Below are 11,755 nucleotides of genomic sequence, written 5' to 3'. Positions count from 1 at the left end.
AGCCTCTGCCCTTTCTTCACCAGCAGTATGAACCCGGAGACTTCATCGTTGTAGGCATTCTGTCTAAGGTCTACATATTCTATACAGTGATGGACTTCAGTGAAGCACCGTCTAGTAATCTCTTTTATGAAATCCTGTAATTTTATTTGAAACATAGAGATACATACTCATTTTGAATCTTATCTGAGATGGTTTCTTCTTTGGCAGTGAACAACATTCTATCTAATGAGAGAAAAATAATTATGCATAATCCATATATTTTGATCTGTGACTTTCCATCACTTTAACTTGTTGTGGGTCCAAGAAGTCAGGCTTTCAAAGAAGGGAGCACCTCTGTATTCCTTTCATAATGTATAGATAATCAATTATATTTTTTTCAGTAAAAACTAATATTCAATTCACTTGGTCTAATCTGCATTTTTAAAAAGACTGGAGCCTTTATCAAATATCTTTTTTACATGTTTCCATATTTTTATTAACACAGGGTAAGGGCAAAATTGAAAAGTAAGGAGATGGAAATTAAAAAAAAATGGGAAAATTGTTTTCATGGTATTCTGTGGAAAAATAAATAAGGAAAATATTTTAAATAATTGCATAAACACTGTGTTGTCATGAGCTTCAGCACCATGTATTTCAACTACTTCAGGCTCCAAAATGATTCCTCTGAGGGACATTGTATTACTACAGAATTTAGTTTGGAGGGACAGAAAAAATTCTTTTAACCAATGAATTTCACATGTTTTGAGTACTGGGCTTGTAAAAACGTAAGAAATATCTAGTTGAAGGTGACAATATTTCCTCACGTTCTTGTATATGAACACCAGTCCTTTAAAATAGGTTGCAGTGAACTCTGCTGAGTGTCGTATCTTGAGCTGAATGCTGTGTGAAATAACGAATGATTTGCCTTTCAGAGCGATGACACCAATCTATCAGCAATTCCTGGCTTTGCAATTTACAGTCAAGGAGATCAATGAAAATCCCCAGATTTTACCCAATCACACCCTGGGCTTCCACATCTATAACAGTTACTTTACTGCCACATGGACCTATCGTGCCACATTAGAACTGTTCTCGACCAAGGAGAGATTCATCCCTAACTACACGTGTGACCTTCAGAAAAGACCAACAGCTGCCATTGGCGGACCAAGTTCTGCAGTTGGAGCCCACATGAACACCATCCTTTCTCTCTACAAGATGCCACAGGTATGATGCCTTTGTGGAAAACAGGAGCGTTTGAAGTCTTTCGTGTCTTCCTTCCAGTGGTGGGGGTTTGTCATGGTCTGGGGGTGGGGGATAGGGAATACATGGGCCCACTGGAACTTGCAAAGCCTTAAGCTATTTATTGTGTTTGATTTAATTAGTTAAAGTATGAATGTAAAGTATGGCTAGAATGGAAGTTTGAAATCACAATTAATTCTTAATTTCTAATTTGTGGGCTATTGCTACATGCAGCCTTTTCTTTTCCCCATAACATTGAAAATGATCCTTCCCCATCCCACTTTTCCATCTATTTCTTCAGTTCATCTATGGCTCAACTCCAGAGAAAAATGAAAAAGCACAGGCTGTTTCATACCAACAGATGTCCCCAAATGCGGACCATCAATACAATGGAATTCTCCAATTGATGCTCCACTTCCAGTGGACTTGGATTGGGATGGTGTATTCAAATAGTGAGAATGGTGAAAGGTTTGTTCAAGACGTGGTCCCCATGTTTTCCCTGAGTGGCATCTGCTTTGCCTTCATTGAAGCTTTGCCAGCAATTACTTATTCTAATAATATTTTGGATTCTGTGGAAGCTGGGATTGAAACATTCAAGGTTTCAATAAGGAGCACTGCTAACGTAGTGCTAATCCATGGTGACGCTGAAGATATGATTATTTTGAGGATAATTCCCACCATATCCCAAGTGGAAGATATACCACTATTGTCAAAAGTTAAAGTCTGGGTGCTGACAGCTCAGATGCATTTCACATCACTTCCCTTTCAAAGGAATGAAGACATAGACTTCCTCCATGGTGCTCTATCCTTTGCAATTCACTCAACGGAGGTGTTGGGATTCCAGGAATTTCTTCAGATGAGAAAGCCTCACATGACAAAAGAAGATGTTATTATGAAGCTCTTCTGGAAAAATGCATTTGAATGCTCATTCCCCAACTCCATGATGGAGGAGAAAGATGCAGTCATGTGTACTGGGGAAGAAAAACTGGGAAGTCTCCCTTCATCTGTATTTGAAATGGACATGACTAGCCCCAGCTACAGTGTCTACAATGCAGTCCTTGTGGTGGCACATGCTTTGCATGACATGCAGGCATCCATCTTCAGGTATCAAGCAGGACACCATGAAGCCAAACTAAACCTTCTGAAACAACAGCTATGGAAGGTAAAGTCCTGTGCAAATAAACTGTAAACTGCAGAGAGCAGGTAAAGTAAAAGAAGCTAGATTGGGAAGGATGCTATTCTCCTAAGGTTTTTTAGAGCCTAAAGATGAAGCACTGACATTACCTTGCCTTCTAGACTTCTTAAAGCTCTTAAAGTGTTTTTCACAGCATCCTCCAAAGAAGAAAGAACATGATTCTTAATGTCCTGGAATGTCTACTGTACTCTTTTGCTTTTTCTTCTTCTCTTAAATTTAGCTCAACCACTTTGTACGAAGGGTATCTTTCAATAACAGTGCAGGGGAAAAAGTTTCCTTCAATCAGAATGGAGAGTTAGAGGTTGGATTTGACATTATGAACTGGATTGTCTTTCCAAATCAGTCTTTTCTGAGAGTCCGAATTGGAGGGATAAATAGCATGGAGTCCCAAGAAATGATGTTCTCTCCTTCTGAAGAATCTATTGCATGGCCTAGGAGGTTTAACCAGGTATGGTCCAATTAAATCTTAGATGATTTTCCATAATTATTTGGCAGGTAAAAATGTTTATCCCACCCACCAGTTACATTCAGAAACAAAACCACCCAAGTCTTTTTTTTTCCTCTTCCATGTAGTGTCCAGGCCATGTGTCATTGTGTGAATGGAGGGGTGTGGATATATGAAAAAAATAATGTGGGGGGTGTACCTGATGGCTTGGGGTTCCATAAGTGACATGCATCATTTACCATAATTATAATTTGTATTGGTTGTCCAAAGACCCCAATAGCAAAGGATAAATATAATTAAAAATTTGGAATTAAATAAAATAGTTTAATCTATTAAATAGTTTATTATATTAAATAGTTTAACAGATTAAATAAATTCACAGATATTACACAAAATGGAGTTGATGGCTAATCAGTTTAAATAAATAACAATAATAAAATAATAAATTATTTTATTGTTGTTGTTTATTGTTTTTTTTATAAACAATAATAATAAATTTCTATTATTTATTATAAACAATAATAATAAATTTCTTTGGGGGGAGATGGGCAGTAACAGAAATTTGAACAATAAATAAATAAATCATGGAAAAACTCAGACTTCCTAACTTATTACCGAAGGCCTTGTTAAATAACCATTGTAAAAAATGCGGAAGTCACAACTCTAATTTGGGGATTTCTGAGAGTAAAATTTTAACGTCTTCAGAAATATCTCTTCCCAGCTTTGATGTGCTTCAGCTAAATATTCAGATATATTTTCCAGATAACAACAAGAACAGCAATAATAGTTCTATGAAAAGGTTCCTATCTGATCCTCCCCATGAACAAGATGTGAGCATGTGTGCAGAAAGTTAATGAAGGTTAATGAAACAGCCCTTCTCACATTATCCCTTATTTTGGTAATGAAATTGTTGTGGTGATGCTTGTATTTCCTGATGACACTTACATAAATGGAAGTTATGGGCCAAGGAATGGATGGATCAAGGGAACCCTGATCCAGTCAAGTCCTGTGCCAAAGTGCCTCTGAGCCAAAAAGTCTCACTAGGAGTTCATCAATATTCATTTGTGTCTGCCTTTTTCTCCTCTTCTGTATGGCAACTCTGACCTAATAACATAACTTCCTGATCGGGAATATCATAGTCAGCCATCCAAAGCTGATTCCACATTTACAGAAAGTTGTGTTCCAAAAAGGGAGAAATATGGCAGAAAAAACTATATGGGACACACACACACACACAGAGAGAGATACACAAAATCATCCCAAACAGTTGTGAGATGTCAGGGGGACACAGAGAGAGTGTTTTCCATAGTGGTGCCCAATGAGTAGAGCATCCGGTCCCCAGGATGTTTGGGGGCACTTAAAATGAGACTCTTCCACAGGGTTATTATGCTGTTTTCTTCCTGTATGGTTATTTGATTCTGGTTTACTGATTTTTACGTTATTCTGCTTGGTTTCTTATTCCTATGGTACAGCATGAGTTTATGCTTATTTCATGGTAAACCACTGAGAGCCAGTTTTGACTGTGGTAGTATAAAGTGTCATAGATTAAAAAGATGGAGCACAAGCATGAGGAAGAGGATCAGACTTTATTGCAGGCTCTGATCCCCGGGTTCCACTTCCTAAGAGAAAGAGGAACAAGATAAAAAAAAAAAAAGAAGGGGTTGTGATCTGGGAACAGGACATTCTTAGGCAACGATTTGCTGGTGGGTTTCTAGGGCCACAGAGGGTATGCCCAAATATCTCATTTCATGAGAGGAGGAAGTATCACACCTCTGCCAAGGAGAGAGCAGTGTTAGGAAATGACCTTTGTTTCCCATTCTCATGAGCAGCCGGAGATTAGGTGTGTGCTAATTTCTAGAACTGGAAAGTCTATGATTTTCCACCCAGCTGCACCGTTGCAATTTCCTTACTGGGTCTGCTGCTGGGCACTTGCAAAGGCTGAGTATGTGTAATAGACAAATAAATAATGGAGGTACAGTCTTCTCCATCAGTAACGTTCTCTTCTTTCATAATGGACAGGCCCAGCCACTTTCTCTGTGTAATAGCAAGTGCCATTCAGGATACAGTAAGAAAAAGATAGAATCAAAGCCTTTTTGCTGCTATGATTGTCTTCGATGCCCTGATGGGAAGATTGCTAACCAGGAAGGTAAGAGGTTGTGCAGAAAGCTGAAAGGTCTACTGACATCAGTACTCAGAGACATTTCTTCTCTTATTATCCAAAAGTAAATGCTGATGATGATGATGATAATGGTTTAATTCATCAAGGAATATCACAGTATGAAAAAACAAATGAAAATAATCTCTGTTGGGTTGTCTGAGTTTGCTTCTCTTCCTGTATAAGCTTCATTTCATGGGAGAGTTATAAACCACATATAGACAGCCAACAAACTACAGTCGCCCATGCAGTGATGATGCTACCTAGCCTGGTAATGAAATTTCTACTTGAAAAGAAGCAAGCTCAGAGAACCCCAAGAACCCAACTATAACCCATACAAAATTGGTTAGGCAAATTACAATAGAAGCAGAGCTCACCTTGGATTTCTTGGTCTGTGTGCATTATTTGATATTTCTGAATTCCTAAATGGGAAAATCACTCAATGTTGTGATTCTTACATTACGAATTAAGACCCCTTGCTGAATTTCAGACTTGTTCCAGATGACCTTTGCAGTCCATTTACTGTCCATTATATAAATTTGTTTGGTTTTCGGATTCTAAGTCAACAGTAATCACTTGATGATTGTTAAGTTCTCATTTGATTACTGAATGGAATTTCAGAACTGCCCTATTTCTGAACTAATCATTTCTTTTCTAGATATGGATGACTGTTTTCCTTGTCCAGAAGATCAGTACCCAAACAATAGCCAAGATCTGTGTCTCCCAAAAGTTTTGACATTCCTGATGTATGGAGAATTTTGGGGGACTATTTTAGCCAGCTCTGCTCTTTTCTGTTCTATCATTACAGCTGCAGTCCTCTGGATTTTTATTACACATCAGGATACTCCTCTAGTTAAAGCCAATAACCGAAACCTGACCTACACGCTCCTTGTTGCTCTCTTGCTGTCTTTCCTCTGTGCCTTGCTCTTCATTGGCCAGCCATCCAAGGTGACCTGTGTCCTCCGTCAAACCGCTTTTGGAGTTATCTTCTCAGTGGCCATTTCTTGTGTTTTAGCCAAAACTCTCATTGTGGTTCTGGCTTTTATGGCCACCAAGCCTGGGACCAAGGTCACCAAATGGGTGGGGAAAAGACTTGCCATGTCGGTAGTATTTGGCTGCTCCTTTGTTCAAGCTGTGATATGCACTGTGTGGCTGACAACCTCTCCCCCATTCCCAGATGCTGACTTGACTTCAGTGGCAGAAGAAATAGTTCTGGAATGTAACGAAGGTTCCAACTTCATGTTCTACTGTGTCCTGGGCTACCTGGGCTTCCTTGCCTTGGTTAGCTTCATGGTGGCTTTCCTGGCAAGGAAATTGCCTGATGCTTTCAATGAAGCCAAGTTTATCACCTTCAGCATGTTGGTCTTCTGCAGTGTTTGGTTGTCCTTTGTTCCAACATACCTGAGCACAAGAGGAAAATACATGATGGCTGTGGAGATCTTCTCTATCATAGCCTCCAGTGTTGGGATACTGATTTGCATCTTCTTCCCCAAATGTTTTATCATTATATGGAGATCTGATCTAAACAAGAAAGAAAACCTACGAATAAAAAGAGTATAAAAATATAAAACTGGATGACCCTTAATCCTTAGGGTCAATAGTGCTTTAGCCATGTATCAAATGTGTTGGTTGGTTGGTTGGTTTATTTTTATATGGCTGCTCATCTCACACAAGTGATTCTCAGTGGCTTACAAAATTAAAACAACAACTCCACCAGATAATCCCTGGTGCCCAAGAATATAGATTCAGCTCACTCACTGAAACATAGATTCAGTTCACCCACAACAGCAGCAGAATTCACCCACTCCCTTATCCAAATGTCTGTGGGAACAGCCAGGTCTTCAATGTCTTGCAAATGGCTAACAGGGATGGGCCATCTAAATCTCCTGGGGGATGCTCTTCCATAGGGCAGGCACTGCCATTGAGAAGGTCCGACTCCAGAGTCAAACAAGATGACATTGTTTAACAGAGGGATTTGCATGGGACTTACCCCTCAATATACCTGAAGAAAAGTCTAGCCTAAACCATCAAGTTAACAAAAAATAGATGGAAATTGTCTGCCTTCCTTGCCACTTCAGTAATATACACGGCACTGAAATATCTGTGTTCCTTGTCTTAACTTCTGTTGGTCTCTTTTAGTACTTTGGAATCTGCACTGTATTTTGGAATTATGCTGCTCATATAGAGTTGTAGCATAGTGTATACTTAAAATGTAGCAAAAGCAATATAATGCCTAATTTTTTCATTCAGTCATAAGATCTGTTTGAGAAATCTCACTATTGCTTAGATAAGTGTGCACAACTGGGTATTTGCAAGAGTGATTTTGGGAAGCATATAAATTTTCTTATAAAAAGGAGGACAAAAAAGTTGATAATGTTAATTATTACAAAGAGGCATGTCCTCTGCTATAGAATTAGGAATGCTTTATATAACACCAGAACCAACCATTGAATGCCACCCAATATTTCCAGGAGATTACTGGTAGATTTCAAATCTTTATTTATCAGCATAAGCATCTCATGTTCACTCTAACAATTATTTAGTTATCACATACCAAAGTCCTTTCTTGTCACTGACCAAGTGACAAAAGGGCAGGAGAAGTGCCATTTTGATGGGCTGGTAGATTGGACTTCAAACTACTATTCTCCCCAATTCTGTTTTATAAACAACGCTGGATTATTTCAGCTTGATTTCTTGGTTTCATCAGTGTCAGAGACCATGTTGTGATCATTCATAAAAATCTGCTAGTTCTCCATTTGACCTGGATTTTCCCCCCTGACTATTCCAGGACCATAGGTAGTATAAAAACCTTTACAGAAAATGCTTTCAAGAATTTTATACCCCTTCCTAACTTGACTTGGAACATCTCATATGTTAATATGGACTTGCAAATTTATATTTTCCAGGGTTTTTTTGCAATGCAACTTTTCAACCCTTTATTGTCCAGCCATTAATTTATCCAGGCAGTCTATTTCTGGGGGCAAATTATACTGTATGTTTTCCCAAACACACTGAATGAACAATTGAATGTAATAATCTATATTGGACAAGGCTGAAGGATTGGCGCAATTCTTTGGGAACAGACATGGTTCTGCTAAGATATCTATTCTGGCCTGAAAATCTGGGTTTTCATTACATTGGAAGCCCATGTGTAATCCACAGTGTTCCACTGCAAGGCTTGCTCTGGGGATGCTGGATCATTCTCCAGAGATGGAGCCTTGCTGAGTTCCTCCTGACCTTCTAGCTTCTTTGGGTCACATTCTTAATATGTTTACTCTATCCAAGAGAATTCACCAGGTATTGTCTTCATTCTCTGCCCTTTCTGGAGAGCCTCAGTTGTTTTATCCAAGAAATTCTTTCCTTTCCTGATCGATTGGGTTTTAAAACCTGTTTCCTCCAGGTCCTTCATTTTCTCTTCTCCTAAAGAAACAAGCTTTCAGAAAATTCTGGTGCACCACATCAAAAGCCTTTCCTACATTCAGCAAATACACTGTTGCAAGGTTTGTTTGTTTGTTTGTTTTCCTGAGCAGCCATCCACCCATCCACCCATCCATCCTAATTTATAGGCTGCCAGATGTCTAAATGACTCTGGGCAGTTTAGGACTAAAAACTCAACACATAAAAAATACAGCAAAAAAGCAAAATCATTCAGGTGTGGGTCATCTTTATTCAGGCTCAAAAGCTTGTTAACATGTCCCTCCATATTTTCCTATTTAACTTTTTCTTTGTCCATGATGCAGAACACGGACTTAGATCACTAGATAACATGCACCCTTAGCAAAGAGAGAATTCCAGGAATGGTGGTGGTAGTAATATCAAAGGCCTCAGCATAGCAACCAGCTGTGTTGTTTGCAACCAGCTCCATTCTTCTGTAGTCTGTTTCTTCAGCCATTTATCTCTTCTTGCAAAGCATGCTTACTTTCTACTATTTATTTTGTACTTCTGCTTTATATGGATCTAAATCAAGAAGTTGAAAATGCAGAACAAAGAATCCATCTCCTTCTCACATTGGCTGCACTAGCTATTGAAGTATGTTCCTGAGCATCTCAATATGCTGGTTATTACCAAGGAAGCCTTATATGGCTCAGAGCATGGACGTCTATGAAAATACCAATCCAAGACAGATTCCGCCTGCCCAGTCCAGGTGAAAAGAGAAAGCCCATTGAAGGTCCCCACATACCAAGACATATGGCAGGAGGGAAGCAGAAAGCAGGCGTTATTTGCAGAGGTTCCCTTCCATGGAAACGGCTTCCTGCAAAAGTAAGGACGGTTTCCATTCTTCTGGCCCTGTGGAAGCTTATAAAAACTTCTTGAAATGTTCTAGAAGGCATTTTGAACCTGCATGTTCTGCAGCTGTTGGCACCAGACATGGCGTTATTAGTATATAGTAATTAATTGGAATCTTAATTCCATTCTATATAATGTTGTCTTAGATTTCAGTTAATATTTTTGTGTTATGTTACTGTTGCATTGGGTCTGGATGTTGGTTTTATACACTACTTTGCCATGTGATTGCGTCTATGTATGTAAATTCCTCATGCTGCAAAAGTAAATTACAGTTCCAAACTCCAGGAATTCAATTTTTTTTAGCAGTAGTGTATGTATGGAATATATTCTCTCTTAACAGAATCACTCTCTGGGAACTCTCCTGCCCTCCCTAAGCTATCATGCCATTATCCAGGCAATAACAAGAGATCATTAAAAAGGAAGGAAGGAAAGAAGGAAGGAAGGAAGGAAGGAAGGAAGGAAAAAAGGGAGAGAGGGAGAGAGGGAGAGAATGATTTCATCCCTTTCTGTTTAACTACTTAATTCCAATTCCAGACTCTCTCTGGCAGAAGATCTGAAAAAAACAATTTCTTTGTTTTCTATTCAAGGGATGTTGCTTGCTACAACAAATGCAAAATATGGTCTTGTATTATAGAACTTGCACTACCAGGGAGGAAAAAAAAAAACAAAATTAGAAAGGAGATTTCAAAACAGCATTATATGAAAACATATGTGTGTGTGTGAAAGAATGGCCTAAATGAGCAACTTTTATTCCACTGAGAAATTTGTTTGTGTGTATTCAGTAAAGGTCTGTTCTCCAAATGTCTGTGAACTATAAATACGCAGAAGTACTAGCAGTAGAAATTAATATATTTTAATCTTCTACTATACAGTGAACTCCGTTGAAAAACTCAGAGCAGGCTACACCTACAAGTTATATTTCTTTCCTACCACCCCCATCCCCTGTTCCTTTTCGACTGAGAATCAGGATCGTGTGATCTGTAATGACTAGCTTCTGATCACGGCATATGGGGAGGTGAAAGAAGTCAAGATAGCAGGATGAACTGCATTATAAAAATCCTACATGTTTTTCATTTGTGTTGCACACATTAAAAAGTGCTGTGGCTGCACCTGCAGTTACACACATACCCTTCCACCCGCATGGATACCCCTTCTTCTGATACTCTTGCTATTACACTAAAGTAGACCAGTGGTAAAAAGCATTTATTTTCTTCAGAGTTTTCTGCTGTTTTTTTTTTTTTTTTTCATTTTAATTATCAAGATAGATAAGCTGAGTTCAACTATATGTTCTACTCCCAAGAGTAGAACTACTCTTCTACTCTCTACTCTTCAATTATCTACTATATTTCTGGCTTTTTCAGCAAAGCACATACAAGATCTCAGTTAAGATATCGCACATGCTTTCTTATTCATTGTTTCATTTCATCTATTATTTTCAGTTGGTTCTTCCCAACTCAATTATCCACTTAAACATGCTAATTTCTGAGTTCCTCATAGATCCCAGATGATTTGCCAGAACCACTAATACAGAAATGCAATACAACAAAATAACAGGATCTGAGAAAATGCCATGCAGTATTCCCTGGACTGTTCCAGTCTGGGATTAAAGATAGGTAAGGTTCTGAACTTTGATAATTGTCACTTTGATCCAGTAATACACTGTCTGGGGACTTAGATTAGACCATCAGAATTAATGAAGGACAGTGCTGGGAGGGGTGAGTTTGTTAAGGTTTCCCTACTAACAGATTAAGCTACTTTTATACCTAATCATTTGGCCAGGTGAAGGGGTTGCATTTGATTGTCTCCTCTCACGTGCTTCATGCAAAATAGCCTGGGGGGAGGACCTGCCCGGACTTGTTCTTCACTTCTTCTTTTTCTCTCTGCTGGAAATGTAGCTCAGCAAGGCTTGCTCCAAAAAGGGAGCTAGGTCCTTTAAATGTTTTGCTTTTGTTTTTGTTTTCTGTAAATAAATTATTTTTATAGAAATGCTTGGTGTGTGACTTTTTTGACCTCTCCTGGGCTAAAGGCTTTCCCAGCATCTGCAACAGGTTATGGGCCCAGTAAACAACGCAGTAAAACCCAGAGAGAAAAGAGAGATCAACTCCACACCTCATGCACAATTTAAAGGCAGGTAGCAAAGACCTGTGAAGATTTTATTTGGAGCCACCTGGAGATTTTCCAGCAACTGCCGGTCTGCAGGACAAAGAAGCTAGCTGAGGTGACTTGCAAAAGAAGGAAGAAGCCATGGCTACCCCCCAGCCCTCAGCGATGCCTCTGGAGCGCCTATCAGAGACCAACTATTTGAATTGGGCCCTGAAGATGGAGATGTATCTTCGCAGAGAGAATCTTTGGCTGCCAATTGGTGAGCAAACCCCCCAAAATCCCAATGCTGAATGGCTGAGACAGGATGAGCGGGCTAGAGCCACCATTATCTTGGGAGTTGAGGACAATCAGC

General features: G+C 39.1%; 1 protein-coding gene across 1 annotated transcript; it reads left to right on the top strand.

Moving 5' to 3' along the window:
• The first annotated feature begins 915 nt into the window (after nucleotides 1-915).
• On the top strand, nucleotides 916-6,573 carry LOC134496925 (vomeronasal type-2 receptor 26-like). The gene is made up of 4 exons (XM_063302641.1): nucleotides 916-1,203; nucleotides 2,634-2,861; nucleotides 4,878-5,004; nucleotides 5,672-6,573. The coding sequence occupies exons 1-4, from the start codon at nucleotides 916-918 to the stop codon at nucleotides 6,571-6,573; spliced, it is 1,545 nt and encodes a 514-aa protein (XP_063158711.1).
• Nucleotides 6,574-11,755: the final 5,182 nt, after the last annotated feature.

The sequence above is a fragment of the Candoia aspera genome, chromosome 4, assembly GCF_035149785.1.
Source record: "Candoia aspera isolate rCanAsp1 chromosome 4, rCanAsp1.hap2, whole genome shotgun sequence".
NCBI classification, from domain to species: domain Eukaryota; kingdom Metazoa; phylum Chordata; class Lepidosauria; order Squamata; family Boidae; genus Candoia; species Candoia aspera.
This window is presented reverse-complemented; position numbering and strand designations above follow the sequence as displayed.

Coding starts and splice junctions, on each gene's coding strand:
- LOC134496925 (XM_063302641.1), top strand. CDS start 916: ATGACACCAATCTATCAGCAATTCCTGGCTTTGCAATTTACAGTCAAG. Junction 2,862..4,877: donor GGCCTAGGAGGTTTAACCAG/GTATGGTCCAAT, acceptor CATAATGGACAG/GCCCAGCCACTTTCTCTGTG. Junction 5,005..5,671: donor GAAGATTGCTAACCAGGAAG/GTAAGAGGTTGT, acceptor TTTCTTTTCTAG/ATATGGATGACTGTTTTCCT.